Source organism: Candoia aspera, chromosome 1 (genome assembly GCF_035149785.1).
Source record: "Candoia aspera isolate rCanAsp1 chromosome 1, rCanAsp1.hap2, whole genome shotgun sequence".
Lineage (NCBI taxonomy): Eukaryota > Metazoa > Chordata > Lepidosauria > Squamata > Boidae > Candoia > Candoia aspera.
The window spans coordinates 235927153-235947455 of NC_086153.1; the positions used below are offsets into that span (position 1 = coordinate 235927153).

Here is a 20303-nt window from a genome sequence, read left to right on the forward strand (position 1 = left end):
ACGGCAGCTGGGATAGAATGCAAAATACTGTACTGGATTTATAGCCCTTCCCGTTGTGCTAATCTTCAGAAGTTTCTGGTGCTGGCTGCTCTCCAAAGACCTTGGATAAGATAGACCATTATTTTTGGACCAAAGAGAATAGTGCTGCTATTTATACATAAATCTGTCTTTACAGTGCCACTGCTCAGGAACAATGAGGTGAACTGAGGATAGCAGGCATTGGTGTGGCCAGCCCATTGCTTCAAACATCTTATTTCCTGGGAAGTGGGTTGAACGCTGTGTTAAACTTCTCAAACCTGGCTCATGCAAGTTGAATTGCATTATTAATTAATAACAGAAATAGAGAGAAACCGCAGTGCCTCAGGCCCTGAGGCTACACTAAGATCTAATTGCATGTAAACATCTTGCATTGCAGTGGTGGATGTGAGAGGGTTATAAATGCTTCACCATTAATGCTTTGGGCTTGTTTCCAACTCATGTGCCACTCTTTTAGCTGAGAATGGGAGAGACTTGTTTTTTGCTACATTGATTCTAGAGAAATCCCAGAACACCTGGATTCCTTGATTTCTGTGAAATACAGAGCTATTGAAAAAAGGTCTTGAGGCAATTTAGAAACCTATAGTTTTGTGTTAGATAACCCACAGTGGAACCATGAAGATGGTTTGTGCTTGGTTTCTATTGAGTTGCTCCTTGTTTCAGACACAGCAGCTGCTGTACTTGCTTGCTCATTACTTTCCTAAGCACTTTCCACTTCTTTTCTCTCATAATGGTCAGGGGCTCCCATGTACTTGCACAGGGATGGAATAAACCTATATTATGCACATGATTCTTGGAATAGAGAGAAAATTATCATTGCATCCTACTAGTTCCACAAGGGTCAAATTAATCATGTTCCCCCTGTGTCATCTTTTGCTTTCTACTCTAAAATGAATAATTGCTGTTAATTTCTTTATCTATTCACTCCTGTGGAAGAATAAAACAAGAAACTGCAATTGGGAGGGATTGCTGTGATAGAAACGAAGCCATGGCTCTTCCCACATTGTTGAGCATTTCAGCAGCAGATAAAATAGGAAGGTGGGTTGAAAATGCAGTCTGCAGATTCCAAAACAATCTGTGCAATATGAAGCTTCCCTTCACATTTATTTTCTTATGTATGTTGTTTTTTCTCATCTCTGAGTCACCACATCTCCTCAGTTTTGATTATGGGGAAAAACTTATGGATCAAAAGCAAACTTTTCAGCAGATCTAAGACCATACTTCTTCTTTTGGAAATTAAATACTTCTGGACCACAAAAGTGGTTCCTAATTCCAGATTATGAGTTATTTGTGTTGGGCTTGTGCCAGTAAGAACTCTTGCTGTTCTTTCTGCTTTCCACTGAAGCTTTTTCCTGAGTGGCTAGCCACTCTTCAAGCATCCAAAGTTTTTTTTCACCTTAATTACTTTCCCCATGGAATTATCCATCACCGTTAAGAAAGTGAAGGCACAATTGGAAGGGCAACAAAACTAAAAGGCAAAGGTTTGGGGTTTGGACTGGAGTAGAACTACTTTTCCTTTTGATCTTTATTTAGTTATTTGACTTTTATAGCTGCCCCTAATGTAGCCAGAGCCAGTTTGGTGTAGCAGTTCAGGCATCAGGCTAGAAACCAGGAGACCGTGAGTTCTAGTTCCTCAGTTAGGCACAAAGCCAGCTGGGTGAGCTTGGGCCAGTCACTCTCTCTCAACTGTGGGAAGGAGGCAATGGCAAACCATTTCCAAAAATCTTACCAAGAAAACTGCTGCCAGAAGTCAAGACTGACTTGAAGGCACTGAAAAAAAAATGTAACCACATCCCTAGGCAGCTCACAAGACAATAAAGCAAAAACCAATCACAATAAAAACCCATAGCACCCTAAGGCAACACTTTCCCACACATCAACATGCCATCCTGTTGGGCTCTAACCTCATCCTACCACAATGCTTGTGGGAAGAGTCAGTTCTTCAAGGTCTTCTGGAAAGCAAGGAAGGTGGGGGCCTGCCAGATCTCTGGGACAAGGTTGTTCCACAGGCAGGAGCAACTGCGGAGAAGGTGCGCTTCCAAAGTCCTGCTGGATGGTAGCATTTAAGAGAAGGGGCCTAGAGCTATCCAGCCTGGTGGGACAGGCAGATACTCTCAAGAAGAGGCAGTCATACAAGTAACCTGGTCCTGTGTCATTTAGGGCTTTGAAGGTGATAAACAGCACCTTGAATTACACCCAGAAAACAACTGGAAGCCAGTGCAGCAGTGGAGTAATATAGCAAATGGAGCTCCCAGAACTGCACTTGCCACTGCATTCTGGACCAGTTGTAATTTCCAGATGGTCTTTCAGGGCAGCCCCATGTACAGCAAATTTCAGTAAACTAACCTGGAAGTGACCAGAGCACGAGCGACGCCGAGCCTCCCGCAATTGGTGCACAAGATGGATCTGTGCAAAGTCCCCCTTTACCACAGCTGCCATCTGCTCCTTGAGCAGGCTCCATGAGTCCAGAAGGACCCCAAGTTGTGCACCAATTCTGTCCAGGACAGTGCTACCCCAGCAAGAGTCAAAGTTGATATATCGCTAAATCCAGGAGGGCCAAAAACCCAGAATCACTCCATCTTGCTAGGGTTGAGTGGAAGCTGGCACCTCCCCATCCAAACGCTTACAGCTCCCAGGCACTGAGCCAACAAATGGACAGCGTTGCTTGGCTGACAAGGGGTGGAGATGTATAGCTGGGTATCATCAGCGTATTGATGATCTCGCACCCCATGCTGCCAGATGACCTCTCCCAGTGGTTTTGTATAGATATTGAGGAGGAGCATGAGCCCTGAGGAAACATAGTACTTGATCTACCCCCCCCCCCAACATCAACTGGAACCAGTCACATAGGAAGGAGAACCACTGCAAAACAGTGCCCCCCTGTAATGGTTGCCTAATCCCAAATACTCAGTCTCACAAGCTCGGGCTTAAAGATAACTGATTTATTAAAGGAATAGTATGCAAATACAGAGAAAGCTGAGAATGAGCAAAAGCGCACCAAGTACAAACTTAAAAGCTTTGCCTGCAAGCTAATCCCGCCCCAAACACCCGTCAGTACGCACCCCCTCCCAGGTGCTAGGAACCGTTACACACGCCTGGGAAAGTAACCTTGAACAGCATCGCAAACCCAAACACACATTCCAAAGCTCCAAAACAACGGAGGGCGGAGGAATGGAAAAACCCTGAACGAGCGAATGAACACGGAAAATAACTTGACATGTGAAACGTTACAATGTTAACAGAACATTGAAATGGGAAACATGACACCCCCACGCTCAACCCCCAGAGCTGGTCCAGAAGGATACCATGGTTGATGGTATTGAAAGCCAGTGAGAGGGCTAGATGGATGCACTACCCACATCCTGAGCCCTCTACAGGTCATCCATTGGCATGACTAATGCCGTCTCAGTGCTGTAAACTGGCCTGAACCCTGTCCAACTCTAGCTTTATCACTGGCTTTTGAGAAATGGGGCAGAGGGCATTGGAGGCTTCCCCACTTATTGCAGGAATTAAGCTTCTGTTAGGACCAGCCCAAGCAGGGGAGAGATAGTGAGACCACTGCTTCAGTCAGCTAATCTTTGGTATTATGAAAGGAGTGAAAATCATTATTGTATTTTTACTTTTTGGGAGAAAGGGGCCTGTGGGATTTTAACTGAAGCCATTATAACTTGACCGAATATAAATAAATTATGCTTCGCTATTCAATCTGGGGCAGCAAAATATCTTGGGCTGTGTCTGCCTCTAGTAATGTAGATTTGCGTAAATCATGATAGACTTAAATATGAGTTTTACAGATAGCTTGTTGATTTTTCCTTTATGGTCTTTATACTGTTAACCAGACAAATAAATAAAGGGTATCATTTTCTTATCTCTCTCTTCATCCCATCAGTGTGTATCTGCTGTGTGGATGTGTTGGGGGGAGAGTTTGTGTGTGTGCACTTTACCTTTTAAAATTCTTGATCTTTTTTACCTTTTAAAAACCCTGTTAACTTCCTTCATTTATATGCCATCTTGGGCAGATTCATTATGTGTTTTGAAGGTGAGGCATGTGACAAATAATACAGTTACCAGAAGAAAAAAAAGCCATTAGTGTGTTGAGGCTCAATGATGGCTAGAAACAAGTTACAGGAACTTGAAGACTTAATTTCCTGTTCCTGTTATGCAGCTTTTGCATGGATGAAATTTCTGCTCCTGTTGCCTAGGAGATGGGCTGGGGATGTGGAAACTGGAAGGGAGCACATTGCTTCTAGAATACTAATGGCAGTATAGGGTCAAGTGCTGCTGCTTGGTGGAGAATTGGGGCTAGGGTGTTAGCAAAGGAAGGTGTTCTTTTTAAAAAAAAAAGTGTGCATCTGGGGAAAAGTAGTTAGCAAATCCCAGGACTGAAGCATGCAGTGTGTATCTGTGTTCCAACAGTTTGTTCAGTCTCTTCTTCTCAGCGGTGAACTTGGACCTGCATCTAGCTTGATCAACCAGAAAACTAAAATGGAGAACAATGCTAAGGGATTGCTTTGTAGCAAACTAGGCACCCACGTACTGGAGGCTCTGCCAAGATTAAGGGGATCCTGGGTTAGAACCTGGTTGGACCTTTCCCTCATATGCTCTGCCTTCTGCTCCCTTTCTCACTCCTGACTCAGCCAACATTCTCCCTTGGCTTTGCACAGTGAAACGTTAAGATGGAAGAGTGCCTTGGTAGCAGGCTTAAAATTGTTCTTAATTTAACAAATAGAAAGAAGATTTTTCTCCCTTTACCTTCTCTGTTGTCTGGTTGTAAAATGAACACTGGATGAAAAGGGATATGTGCTCATGGCATCTGCAATCTTGGGCTCAGGCTGCAAAGCCTTGGACCTCTACCCTAGTGTGCCACCATCTGGTGTCTTCCAGGCTTTTTGGACTTCTGCTCTCACAATCTCTCATCACTGTCGTACTGGCTGGAGTTGGGAGGAATTGAGCTTCAAGCATCTGCAAGGCAGCAATTTTTTTTACCCCACTGTATTGCAAGGAGGGGTAATCTGCAGTATCAGTCTCCTTTTTGTGATGTTCAGAGCCTGCTCTGACTATGTATACTAAACCTGACAATAGCTTCCTCCTAAGGTGAGGTGGCAGAGTAATTGAAACTGTAGCACAAACCCGACAATAGGTATATCACAGTCACCTTTAGTCCCTTCACCCATAGCCCAATTCTGGTGGTGTTATTCAGGAGCTATTTTTGCTGAGAGGAAAGTAACTAAGGAAAATAGTTATTTCTCTTTGGAAAAAGTTAGTGGAATATAGTAGAAGGGAGAGTCAGGTCATCAGAAATTCCAGACACCTACGCACCTGAAGATTTCTTATGCTCCATTCCCAGTCCTGCACATGCCTAAACATGTAATAGTGGCACTTAGGAATCTGAAATACCTTCTGCAGCTCACTAAATGTATATTTTAGCATTGAATAAATGACTAAATAACCAACCATAATGGGCTGTTATGGAAAGAGCTGTTCATACTGGTAAAGTTAATAATTTTTAAGTTTCTGTGTTTTCTTAGTTTTACTGAGGAACATTTTTTCCTAAGTAATATCACTCTATGATGGGGAATTTTCAGTCTCTAACTCTTGTTTACTACACTGCCATATGTATTGTGCAAAGTGCTAGTGTTTTTGATGTATGGTGTGCTTGCAAAACAGTAGCTGCCCCAGTTTTATGTTAGCAGTTGCCACCGTGAATTCTCTTTGCATGCGCTTTATCGATTGGTTGGTCTCTGGGCTTCTAGGGCAAAAGTCACCTTTGTTCTGTCTTCACTCCTCCATTCTGATGGTCAAGAGAAAGGCAGCATGTGAATAAAGGGAGTTGCATTCCTGGCAGTTTCTTCTGCCATTGTGCTGAGATGTTTTTCACAGAATAGCTTCACTGTTCAGGGGAAAGAGTTTTAGTTGTTTATTTCAAAAAGGAAACTGTATATAAAACATCAGCTAATGCATTTCAAAATCTGTATTATTTTGAGGAAGCAGATAATTTTAATCTTGCAAAACTGTTTGGCTTTAGGAGAAATTCTTGGTTATCGCACATCTAGGAGGAGGATTCTCAGAACCCCATAGTTAGATGGAACAGCAATCAGCAGATACCATTACTTAGTCCTATAATAACTCTAATGACTTCATCTCTAAGATCTCTTCTTTCTTCTTCAATTACTGTTTTTTAGTATGATGACCTTAGTCAAAAGACGATAATCTGTTCTAGAAATCAAAGGGAAACTGCACATAATCTTGGAGCAGGTCAATAACCTCCATGATTTCTAATAAGGGAGTAAAAATAATGCATATTGGAGTCCATTGATGTTAGGCAGCTATAATACATTTTAATTAATTAATTAATTAACATGCACTGTAGTTGACTTCTATTTGGGTATGAAGACAGAACCAGAACAATTTTTGCTATTTTACAAGGAAATAAGGGTTTTATTTTTATATTTATTTATGAGATTTCTATCCTGACCATATAAACAACACTCTGGATGGCTTACAGATCAATAATATAAGTAACAATAAGTTAAACATGTATTGTTAACAATAGAAAAATAAAAAATGAAATTCTAGTAAAATTAAACTAACATTAAAATTAAAATTATAGTGAAACTTTGATTAACCAGACTGCAGCTCAATGGACTTTACCTTCAGCAAGCCAAATTATCAATTCATATAGTTTGCATAATGATATTACTCAGATGATATGAAATCTCTTTGATTGCATGCATACTCTTCAATTTTCAGGACTTTCATTAATAACAGCCACCTTTTCCCCCCACATTAATTTGTTAAAATTAAAATAAAACAGGTTTAAAACCAGGAGTGCACTCACTAGATCTCATGACTCAAATGCCCTCTGGAAGAGCCAAGTTTTAACAGCTTTTCCAAAAGTTAGCATTCTGGAGGCCACGTATTCCAAAGAGATGGAGCCACCACCAAGAAGGCCTGCCTCTGAATTTCTGTCTCCCTGACCTCCGGTGGAGACAGAATCCAAGCATATCCTCCTGAGATGCTTGAACAGGTGGGTAAGAGATGGGCCCATAAATAACCTGGACCCAAATCATATAGAGTTGTATAGGTCATAACTTGCATTGAACCCAGAAACCTATCGGTGACCAATGCTGCATCTGCAGTGCAAGGGTAATGCTGCTAAAAGCAACTCTCACCCAATAGCAGGTGAGCTACCACATCTTGTACCAACTACAGTTTCCAGGTATTCTTCAGGGAGAGCCACATGTAGAGCACGTTAACAGTAATTCAGCCACAGAGTAATGAGACACAGTTACCAGGGCCTTACGGACAAAACATGACTTCAATGTTAGGACCAGTCAAAGCTGGGCAAAGGTTCCCTTGGCTGCTGACTCTGTCTGCCACTCCAGTAGGAGCCATAAGTCCAGAACCCCCAAGTCACAGATTAGCTCCTTCAGTTGAAGTGTATAGACATCAAGAGCCAGCATGGGAACCTCCAGAGACTATGGGATTCTGCATAAACAGCAACTCTGTCTTCCTAAAATTAAGCTTCAGCTTATTTCATTACATCCGATCCCTTATAGCATCCAGACATTGGACCAGGGCATCCACTTCATTTCCTGCTTGCTCCAGGGAGGGATGTATAACTAGTATCATCTGCATACTGATGATACATCACCTTAAATTGATTATTGATCTCCCCTAGCAGTTTCATACAGATATTAGATAACATAGTAGGGAAGACCAAATCCCATCCTGTAAAAGAGCAGCCAAGACTAGTCCTCGGAGAACTAGCCTTTAGAGTTGCTTCCTTATAAGCTTCAAGAAGATGTAGTCAATATCAGCTCAAAGCTGGATGATTAGGAGGAAACTAGGTAGGTTACAAGTCCCTTTCCTCCAACATACTATACACAGAAAATCGACTTATCCATGAAAATGTTTTTACCAAGACATTTCTTCCATGGACTAAAGTCTAAATTTCTTCCTGTCTCTTTAGGAAATTGAGACAATGAAGCAATAGGATTAATGGCTTCAGAGATGATGATGGAAAATTTTATTTGTACCCAACAAAATAGTGGTCAGAGGCATCTGGTAGTGATATCCATGCAGTAACATCCAACTTTATTGTCAGAGTGCAGTTTTATCAAGGGTCTTGGGTTTGATAATGAACAGAGCAGCTCCCATTATAATATAAAAAGCAATTTATTCAGCTAAAGATTTACAGAGCAGTTGTGTAACAATCTACACATTCTGCCTCACTTCTGGTTTTTCTTTTTAACTCTCCCTCTTTGTTACTTAGTTTTATTTCTTATGTTGATCCATATTGTTCCAATCTCTGGCCTGTTTTTGGAATTAAAACTGACTTGATCAACTTAATGGTGCAAAAGGATAGATAACCAGCTAGACATTTTATTCACTTTTGATGCTATTGATTGTGATCTCCTTCTTGATCACTAGATAGAATTCATTTGGAGCTGAAGATATTAAACAGTGGTGGTTCTAGTATTTTTCAGCTGAGAATGTAGTATTGGGACTTAACTTGTAAGCTGCTGCAAGTTTCCAATCAGTGACATCTGCAGCAAACCACGATTATATCAAAATGTCAATACATGCTGAGTGGCATCATCACACAAATGCACAATTAGCATACTTGTGTCCTGACACCTGACACAAGTATGTAAGTCACAGCATTTGCATGATGGTATCATCACACGTGTTTCATCATCCCTGCACCCCATCTTATTCCACTCACAGACATCCTTGGTACCATTGTAATAATGAAGATTCTAACTACTCTGTGTTATACATTTGTCAGTTATTGAATCAGCTGCAAGTAGGAATATAAAACTTACTTATAATTGTGCTGGTCTGTGAAAAAAAAGATGCAAATCCATGAGTGGGCAATGCCTTTATTAAAAGGACCCCTCTCCCCTAAGTTGAGCTGAATTCCTGGTAACTACACAGACAGGTCTGTATTATTTTCTTGGCAACAATACCTGAATGGTTTGCAATTGCCTTCTTCCAGAATGGTTTTTGATATAACTCTGAATTGAAGCTCTGCCCCTTTGTAAGGGTGTACAAAGTCAGTGTGTGTACAAAGTGGTTTTGCTCCATTTTGATTCTGTTGCAGATGGTTTTCCCTTTTGGTTTCCCATCCACATACTAATCAGATCCAACTCAACTTAGCTTTGTCAAGGTTAACCAACTTCACTTGTAGCAATCTCTTTATTAGGACTATCCAAAAAGGCACAAAAATGTGCAAGCTTTTCAGTTCTGGGAATTTTTTCATCAGGCCAGATATTACCTAAAAAAATAATAATAAAACAACAGAAGAAACAGAAAAGTGGAAAATGTAGACCAGATGGTTCAGCCATGAAATCTGTATTTCAAAGCCAGTCTACAGATTGAATGTAGTTGTCAGTGGCAGATATCATTAGTATCATTTTACAACCAGCACTTAGAGGCAAAGTATGCTTCCTTCATCTCTGAAAATAAAAAGTTGCACCTTTACTATGGAGTTCCCTATAGTGTACACAAAAGATATCAACTGAGAATTCTTGTGTTTGTTTTTGTGTCATTTTTCTCTGGCTGGCTATTTGAGCTGCCCTTAATATTTTTCTTGAATCTGCCTGATAGATTTTTCTAGATAGGTTTTACTCTCAGTTTTGCTACTGTTAATGTTTTGCTGTTAATGTTTTGTTTTTATGTCTCTCTTTATATATGTAATGGTTGTATTACTTGCATTGTTTCTTGTATAGTGTTACCCTGAGGAATTTCTGGTGCCATGTTTGGAAGAAGTACAAATATTAAATTGAAAAATGTACGTCTTGTTACATCCGTGCCAATATCAGACAGATTTGAAGATCTGTTTATTCCTTTAAAGTGACTCAGCTGCTTGTGTGTGTATATCTGGGGAAGATGCCACATATAACTTATCTAGGTCAGCAAGTATTGGATGACAGAGTTGTGTTCGGTTCATTCAGGGCCAGAAGTGCATTGCTTGTGCCAAATCTTGGGCTAAGATCAATAGATGGACTGGATAGATCATTTAGGGTGAGTGAGGGCTCTGGGCTCTGCAGTGTCTTCATTCCAGAAGCATTTTATTGAGTTCTTTTCCCCTTCAAGAGTGCTAAATGTGAGTTTGAATGATGGGAGCTCTCTTTGGCAATGGGATTTGTGTTACACAGGAGAGCAGTTTGCTGCCAATATACAATTAAGATCTGTCTCTGATGTTTGCAGCCTAGCTGACATCTAGTGCTCTAAGAAATCTCTTGATTGTATCTATTCTAGTTTTATCTGCTGGGGGGCACTTTTCCTGCTTCTTTAGATGAATTTCAGGTAGCTCACAGTTTCTGGCTTCTCAGAATGAGCCCACCTGGATTTCGGGGGGGGGGGAAACACCTTTTGGAAAGAGCATTTTTATTATTTAATTCAACAGATATTTACTCAGAAATAGATTCTACTGCATTCTATGGTTCTTTGTAAGATGTGTACATATGATCACAGTTTTTCAGATAGGGTCATTGTTGCTCTCCTCACTGTCTTCTCAGTTAGCATCAGAGATAGTTAATTTTTCTGGGGTTGTGGGTGTAGTTGGAATTTTGATTCCAATGATGACTGTGGCTAGCCATGAAACACCCATTACTAGAAGGCAAAATTAGTGATGTTGTTTTCTGATACCATCTACAATCCCCCAGGAGCTCACATTTGTCTTCCTTCTGGACAGGTGGCACATTTCCAGCTCCACCCCTTCATCACTTTTATTTTCTAAAAATGCCTATAGGACTGGTATGGGCTCAAAGACATCCTTGTAATATTTATTTATTTATTTATTCATTCAAATTTAATTACCACCCATCTCCCCCAAAAGATATGTGTGTGTGTGCGCGCGCACGCACGTGCATGGTGTACTAAAAAGTCAGGCCCCATAAACAATTTATTATATAAATTACATTAAATGTTCAAATTGGTTGTCATTTTTTTCTAAACACTTCTTTATTTACTTGAGGCATGAACTTTGAACATTCCTAACATTTTCTCTGGAAAAAAATAATAAAACATACAGTATTGTAATTGGCCTATGGGGCCTGACTTTTGGTATACCCTGTGTGTGTGTGTGTGTGTGTAGACACACACACAAACACACCCCAGTGGTGTTTAGCTTTGTAACATTCTAGCTTCCCATTTATTACACATTTAAAATTAAAATAATATTTTTTAAAGTTGATGAATGATGAAAGCTGTGTCGCATACATGTCCCAAAAGGGCAGAATTATGATACAATGCTACTTTTGTTATTTTGATTATAGCAGCAAGATCTTGCAGATGCCTAAATGTTTTGACCTTCATCTTTTCTCCTTAGGAATTCCTTTATGTGATTCCTGTTGCAGAGCTCTGCATTTTTGTGTAGATAGAGAAAAAAAGTCTCTCATAAAGTCTCTCATAAAACAGTCTTATGAAGCAACAGCTGGTTGCCTGCTGATCGTAAAACTGGGTTCTGGTTTTCGGGCCATACATATATCCAGCATGCTATTTATTCCCTTTCAGGCTAAGTATTATGCAAGGTGCCAAAGTTCAGAAAAATATGCATCCAAATAAATCAAAGCCATGAAATGTGAAAAAAAAAGTATGGCTAAATCTGTACACCAACACCATTCATTATGCCTCTCCATACCTTTTAATCCTTGCAAACCGTCCCTACTTCCCACACAGCCATATATCACTTCATGCATTGTCCTTTGTCCTTTAAACTTTTCATCTTTCTGCGAGGATGCTGTCAGTTTCATCCAAACACAACTTTCTTTGTCTTCCCCTTCATCTAATCCCCTTGTAGATTCTGTATTTATTTTAGCTACCTTTCCCTTTGTATAGGGAACAAATGTAGCATTCCTCCACTCGCCAGACACAGATAGGGCCTTCTCACATGTTAAACAAGGTGCAGAGCCACTACATAAGTAAGCCACATCCATATTTTAACATTTCCTCAGTTATGCCCTTTTACACCTTACCATTCGTCATCACTTTGACATCATTTATGACTTCTTTTTTCAGTCCCACTTTTTCTTAGTCCTTAACATGTATTTAGTTTTTTTGAATTCCCTCTTCAATGTATCACTATCATTCCTGTTCAGATCTCTGAAAGACAGACTTCCAAGATTCCCTTGTGTCAGTAGTGTCCCAAATCATTTTTACAGTATTGCTTAGCTGTCTCCACATTTTTCCAAAACAACTCTGGTCTGTGACCATAATAAAATATTGATTGAGTGGTATTTCCAAAACAGCTTTTTGTTTCCAATGAAAACCACTCTTTATTGGCCTCCTTGAATCTTAGCTATTTTGTTATCTTTGATTTTATTCTTTGCAATGATCTTTCTCAGTTTTTTCTTGCTATACAGATTATACTGTATCTTTCTCATACCTTCATTTTTTGCAGCAATCATCATCTTATATGATTGTTTTATCCAATTTTTCATCCACAGCCTCTTCCTTACTCCACCCAGCATCCTTTTTAATACTTCCTATTAGTGTAACTCCACAGATGTCTTTGGCACTCAATTCTTTTCACTTCTCCAAGCAGCTTCAACATTCTTTTTCCTTGTGTTCACTTTCCCTTCATTTTGTGGGGAGATTAATCTGTCTTCTAATACTGTTTCATTCAGAGCTTGAACTTCCTTTCTCTAGCGTAATTCTACTTTCACTCTAGTTTATTTTATATATTTCATTTTCTTCCATGTTTTGGAAGTACCAGAAAATGGTCTGTCGTACATTCAGAACCTCTCATCACCCTGCCATCCTTTGCTAATTCAGTCTTTCATCATAAACAGAAATCAAATCAGTTATGCTTTTATAGTTATATTCATTCCTTTGTCCTATGTAAATATGAATAGATTTATGCTGAACTGTGTAATGTGAAATAAGCAGATATTATTCTAAGCATATGCTCATTAAAAAGTCACCATCCTCATTCATCGTTGGGTCTCTGAATGGCCCAATCCCTTTTTCTGAACTTTCTCATCTCTTTCTCACTGATCCATTCATGTCAACTACCAGAGTAATCTTTCCCTGTGGATCACATTCATTCAGAATATTGCACAGTTGTTCACTAGACACATCCCTGGTTCTTCCATTCTAATCATTCACTGGAGCATAACATGCACTGAAGTTTTACTTTTATATGCATCCGCAAAAGCCAAGATGATTGCATTTCAGTTTCTGGCATATAGTTTAGCCCTCTCATTTCTAATTAAGCCTGCAGCTTCACTTCTCTGTATTCATCAACTCCAGCAAACAAGATCTGACCTCCTTCATCCAGATGTGTTACCTACTTGGCCTTTCTCTTAGTTTCACAGGCATACAGCTATCTATTTTCTTTCATTCATTAATTTCATTTGTTAATTTGTGGTGTTTACCATTTTCTCCTTTTAAATTCCAAGTCACAATCTTCTATACGCCAAGGTCATCAACAGATAGGTAGTGACCTGCCCATCATAACTTTCATCAATCAGTGCTATGGATACAGTATCCAAATTCTTATACCAGTTAAAACCGAATAATTCCTTCTTGTCCTCACATTGTGTCTTACAAGAGGGGTCCTGTTAGTCAACACAAAACATTTCCAGTCATCTGTAAAATTGTCAAGCTTCGCAAGACCATCCTAAATTAGGTATGCTTTTAACAGTGGAGAAATTGACTCATTTTATTTACATATTTGTATTTAAGTGCTGCCTCTTGAGCTATAGCTGGAAAGATGACACACAGTGCTCTAATCAGACTGTGTGGACTTAATTCTGATTTTCTAATTCCAGAAAATCATGTTGTCTATCGTATTCTCCTACATATAGCCCTCCTGTCTGTAGTTGCAAAAACTTTCTTCCAGGTCGATAACATGCTGTTTATAGGTAAACAATTAAGAAACATCTGGTAGAGACTCCAGCTTTCTTTATTGTTCAGATTTGGAAAAGCCAGTCTTAAAGTTAACTTCTCATTTGGTTGGACCCATAGTAACAAACATTACTAAGCTTCAAGCCCTGCACTTGATTGTTTTTTTACTGATAGAATTGACCTTTTCTTGTGGGAAATTAAGACTTTCCCTTCATTTGGTGTGTATATCTCAGACCACATATACAGAGAAAAGTTGCCAATCTGTTTGGTATTAAGACAAGCTTATGTAGTCTCATACCCAGTATACTACAATTCAGGGACAGATGGAAAAATTGCTATCAGTGTTGAGTCACACATCTTAGAATTCATCTACAAATTGCCTGTTTGCTGTTATTCTCTCTCCCTCCCTCTCCTATAAAATACTTTAAGCTGTTTTTATTTTGGTACAATTTTTTAAATATGCCCCAATATTTGAGTATTAGTAATCCCCTGAAGAATAGTAGTTATTGAGTGGGTTGGAAAGAGAGACATGTGGAGATGGAATATATACTTATCTTAGCTATTATTCTGGACAGTATTTTGGGATAAAGATATTGCTTCTCTTTGGAAAAAAAAAGAATTGTGTTTTTAAAAAGCTATCCCAGTCTTCTCAGTTTAATAGGATGATTGCATATATATCCCAAACCTTTGAGCAGAATCCTTTTTACTCCGAACACAACACTGGTATAGAACATAATGGATATCACGTCCTTCAGTTCTGTGCAAGGCAAAGAATATTTATGCAAAAGGAAGAGCCCGAATCTAAGATGACCTTCAAAAAAGGGAAACATAAACAGGAAAGGAAAAGATAAGCATATCGTGTGCCCAGTTTCCTTACCTTGTCAGCTTAGGGTTGCCTACTGAAAAACTTGAAAAACTATTAATTAAAGTTAATTGCCTCTTTCAAAAAATGTGGCCCACTGAGAAAAGGCCCACTGGCCTACTCTCCATCCTTCTAGCAGAAGCAATCAAAATGATAAGGATAAAAAGGATAAAAATAGGATGGAGGTGGGTTAAGAGGGTTAGCTGCAAACTGGGAAAGAAAGAAAGGGGAAAAAAGAGGGAAACAAAATTAGATGGAGGTAAGTACTGTGGAGAGGAAGAAGTAACTGGACAGGGAAGAACAGAAAGAGAAACCTTGTTTAGGTGTTACAAAAATGATCTAATTTTGGCAGGAAAATGGCTTCTTCTTCCCAAGCAAGAGCTAATCCTCCATGGTACCCATGCTTTGCAGTCATTTGCGTTTCTTGCCCATTCTGGAACTGAGTTCCTTGGAGAATAAAAAAATGCCTAATCACAAGGAAGAGTCATTCAGAGCATGGCTGTTTCAGAAAGCAGAGCTGTGGCTGGCAGCAGCTAAGAAGGCAGGGGCTGCCCAAGGCTGCCAGGCTTCTTGGTATTACCAGCTGAATGGTGTCACAGAGCACTTGCCCATGTGCTGGAAAGAGTACTTACTAACGCTCTGGCTGGAGTTTATCCTAATTCTTGCTCTGTGGATTATGTATTTGAACAATGGATGGCTGAGACAAGGCAAGCAGCTCAGCATAACAGTACGAAAGGAGATATTTAGAGAACCACTGCCATTCTCCCAGAGTTGGGGCCAGCCCAACTGTCTGCAAGCTGAGCTGAGGATTACGGAGACTAGTGCTAGGGCAGGCTTTTGGGTCAGCTCCCACCCAGCCTCTGAAGAATGTATTTGCTTTCTCTCCCTCTCTCCATACACAGGAATCTAGCATCGTGCTGATTCTATCAGAAAGGTATACGTACTCCACATTTCCTTAAGCTCTCACAGACAGAGGTATACAGATGTTATACTATGTCATGCCTGGGTCCGAGGTTTTACAAGATTTCCACCCCTTCTTGGGGAACAGGGGGATTTTTCTATTTTTACTCTGTTTTACGTATCCTATGTGGTGTTTTCACTTACACTGACCACCAGAAGGTGGCACATGATGGGTTTCACTCTTGTTAGAAATCATCAGATGAACACAGCCAGATCTCATTCTATGGAATTCAAACCCAGTTCTGGGACTCAATATTATGCTGCTGATTCAGAAAGGTTTCTAGCCAAATAGGCCCAGAAAATCACTGCACAAGCTGTCATTCAAATGGACCTGGGAGGAGCCAGAAAAAGCTAGCCAGGAAGGTGAAGAGAAAAAGAAAGAAAAAGAATGAACTGCACCAGATCATATGCTGCCCAGAGATGTAATGTATAATGGATAGTACATTAGGGACAGAAATGACTCATCATTGTCTCCATGATCATTGCCCGAATGTATTTATTTAGAAATTTTATATAGCCACCCATCTTAAATACATAACTCTGGGCAGTTAACAACCAGTTTACAAGAACCCTTATAACTAAACAAAGTTAAAAATAATCAATACGTATCAGCAAGCAAATGCTTGATATATTTGGATAGTAATTGCTCATGATCTGTCCTAGTTCTGTTGGCTAGCTTATTCTCAGGCTAAAGTTGGAGGGTGAGGAAGTTTTGTGGCTGTTGTCAATAGGAATTCCTTCTGAGTGATGAAATGCTCCATCAAATAAACTGCCAGTTTTGAGTATATATGTTGTTGCATTTGGGTAGCCAGGACAGTGTTAGGCAGCAGGGCGACTAATGTGTTAATAGTCTGTCCTTCCCAAGCCAGCAAGTTCTGCATGATTATGGACAGATGACTCAGCTTTGACTAATGGCTGGTTCAGACTTTTGCAGGATGGAGGATTGACTAAAATGATTGGATCTGGATCCAAATGGTTTCCTAAATTTGCTTGAAGAGCTTCCTTCTCATCTCTCATCTCATTTCTCATCCAAGTCTGTCCTGAATACTGATGTTAACATTTTAAGCCCAAATCATTTAAGGCCTGAGACACTGTTTCTTTTCTTAGGAACCTGTTTGAAAAGCTCTCTTGAAGATGCCCCCATTTTCAGAAACTTCTCTATCCATAATGTGGTAAGGGTTCTTCTCCTGCATCCTTTCCAGTCTATGAAGCATGCTCCCTCTGGAGCTGGGTTGGCCCCCAGACTCTCTTGTATTTAGAAAATCTTTAAAGACATCTATTTAGCCAGGTCTTTAATCACAGAATGCTGGAGTTGGAAAGAAGCTTATAGGCAAACTCTAGTCCAACCCATTGCCCAGTTGCCCAGTCCAGGAAACCATCCCCAACAGATGGTCATCCTGCTCCTATTTGGATACCACCAGCAAGAGGAATTGTGTACACCTGTTCTAGGCAACTTGTTCCACCACTTAATAGTTCTTCCACCAGGAAAGTCCTCCTAATATCCAGCCTAAATCACCTTCCTTTTCATTTCAACTCAGTGCTGCTTGTTCTGCCTTGGTTTGAACAGAAAATGAGTCTTGTAGTTGACAGCCTTTTAGATATTGGGACACTGCTATCATAACTCCCCTTCACCTTCTTTTTTGCAAGCTATATGTCCAGCTCCTTCAATCCTTCCCAAAGCTTGGATTCCAAACCCCTTATCATCTTGATAGTTCTTCTTTGAACCTACTCCAGCTTCTGCATTTCCATTTTCAAGAGTGGTGCCCAGAACTGAAGAGTGTTCCAACTGCAGAACAGCTAAGGCAGATTATAATGGAGCTCTTATCTCCCATGACTATTTAATGGCCAATGATTTTATTATTCATGTTTTAATTTACTTGTGGGTTTTTTTGTATTCTGTGTGCTCTGTTTGAAGTTTAAGGTGTCATGAACATCCATTTTCTACAGAAAAGTGGCACATCAAATAAATAGGATAAATTATAAGCCCTGCTTCTCTTTCATGTACCCCATAACTCGGGCACTTACATTTCAATAAACCAAAAAATCTAGGGAACCCCAGATGTTCCTGTTACAACTCCCAACATTCTTCACCACTGACCATGCTGAGTGAGGTTGTTGGGAATTGTGATTCAGTAGCATTTCAAGGAATGTTGTTCCCTACCTCAGTAATAAGTCCTCATATGAAGGAAGGACTCACCAGACCTCTACAGGCACCTTCATGACATGCCAAAATAATAAAACTGAGGGTGGAGGATTAGTTTATAAAGGAAGGAATGCTTGTTCAGCACATATGCTGTCATGCACATATGTTGTTGCACTGGCAAAGTCTGGTCCCAAAGATTGAGACCCAAAGGTCTCTATTTAGAACACTAAGCAACAGATATTTGCATGAAACAGATGACAGTATTGTGATTTCTCATTGATAATTGTAGTGTCTGTAATCTCACCAGCTGTGCTAGTTTCAGGGCTTCATATCCTGTATTGAAGGGTGCAAGGAAATTTATGAGAGAATGAAGCCAGGAATATTAATGTTAATTGGCCTAATTCAAGATGAAACAATGTCCTCAAAGGAGGAATGTGTGGCTTGTTCTAAATCTGTCTACATACTTAAAAGTCCAAGAAGCTATCTAAATCTGTCTTATGTTAGCAGAGAACAAATTCAAGCATTACTTTATCGTTTTTCATGAATGATTTAAAATAACAATAAAGAATATACTTATAGTTGTTGCTGTAACATATTTTTTGTAAACACTTATCCCTAATACATGGGAGCGTTGAGATGGATGCTAGCAAATTCCATAAATTAATTGTCCAATGGTGCTTCAGTGGATGACATTCTGGCAGTTTATGCCATTCTGATTGAAAAGAAATATGTGAATGATTTCTACAAGCCTCTTAACTAGCTCAAGTGAATTTTGTTTTTTGTCTGGACATGAACATTTTCTTTTCTTTCTTTCTGTAAATTTTTTTCTCTACATGTTCTCCCCACTTCATAAAGCAGTGTTTCTAAACCTTGGCAGCTTGAAGATGTGTGGACTTCAACTCCCAGAATTCCCTAGTCAGCCATACTGGCTGGAGAATTTTGGGAGTTGAAGTCCACACATCTCCAAACTGCCATTTTTGAGAAACACTGTCATAAAATTATCTCTTTGCAGGAAATTTCTCATGTTAACACTGTACAAACACTAGCTTATTTCAAGTGTTAATCACCCAGTATTTGTTCCCCACATAATACCTTTGTAAATCTTCAGCTTTGTCAGAGGAGATTGTGTCCTGTTTTTCTTTTTATAAACTGGAAGAGACAACCCTCAGTGGTTGGGTGAGAGAAAGTAAACTATCTTTAAAGAATTTTTAAAACTCTTGAAGAAAAGTCAACTTGATAGAATCATGGTGCATTACTGGGAAGAACAATATAGCCTTGTTTTCTGCTTGCTTTTGAATTACAATACTGACTCACCAGAAAGCAAGCTTGCAGAAACTGGGGAAGTAGTTGGCATAGTGCTTAAAGGGTTAGGGAAGGACTGCAGAGACCCAGCCCACCCTTACCATGAAAACTCACTGGGTGATTTTGGGTGAGTGATTCTCTCTGAATCCAAGCCTATGTCACAGGATTATTGCTATGGGGATAAAACGAGGTGACATCCCAGCATAAGCTGCCTTAAGTTCCTGGAGAGAGAAAAAAGGAAGAAAGGGAATAAATGTAGCAAAAAAAAAAAGCCAAAATGCAGTGAGAAAAAAACAATAGTTTCAAAGTAACAAAATGTCTAGCTGGAGTATCGAACAACCACTAAAAAAGCATTGCTTTGAGGGACAGCGCATTCGGATTTCAAATATGATTAATAGCGTATTTATTGCAATATAAACTGACAATTTGGAAGGGATGGAGAGTGACCTGAGAGAGTTAGTGACCCAAACACCCAAGGGCTTTTTGAAGAACTACCAGGTTGTGGTTGTGGTCATTTTAACCCTTGAGTAGTTTGCTCTTTCTGTTGATTAATGTCAGAAAGGATAATGTATGTATTTATCTATTTGTTTATAGGCATTTGCTTTCAATGCCATTCCAAAGACTTCAAGTGGCTAACATTCAGATATTAAAAACATAAAACAGAACGTGAAACATAGAAATGACAATAACCATGTGGGTTTGCTTGCTCAGTACTGGACTAATTCCAGCATCTGTTCTCCCTGGCTGTGAAGGCCTGGAGCGGCCCTTGCCGCCTGGAACTTGGACAGGTTGAGAGTCGGTGCAGGCCTTGGCTCTGTGCGTTGACTTCTCATGGCTTGCAATGATCTGCTTTTTCTTCTGCAGATGGTGAACGACTGGGAGAGGAGACAGACCCTGGCAAGCGAGCAGCTGGAGCCCGTGCTCCCTCTCCCCACAGGAAGGCTGAGGACTCCAGTGAGAGCCGGGAGGATGAGCAGATGGTAACTTTACTTGTGCCTGGCTTCCTGCTTTTTCTCTTTGTTACTTATTGAAAAATAAAGATTGCTAACAATGTTTGCTGGGGACTAGATTGCTAGAATAGTAGGAAAAGAGGGAGGTGATTCTTCTTAATCGCAGTATGCTTGGGGATGGGGAGAGTACCTG

At 39.9% G+C, this 20303-nt stretch overlaps 1 protein-coding gene across 1 annotated transcript in view; it reads left to right on the forward strand.

The window, feature by feature from the left end:
• B4GALNT4 (beta-1,4-N-acetyl-galactosaminyltransferase 4) overlaps nucleotides 1–20303 on the forward strand; it is a 174779-nt gene that overhangs the window by 72125 nt on the left and 82351 nt on the right. The window contains exon 2 of the mRNA XM_063289239.1: nucleotides 20025–20140. Within this exon, the coding sequence (XP_063145309.1) occupies nucleotides 20025–20140 (116 nt within the window). The remainder of the gene's footprint in view (nucleotides 1–20024; nucleotides 20141–20303) is intronic.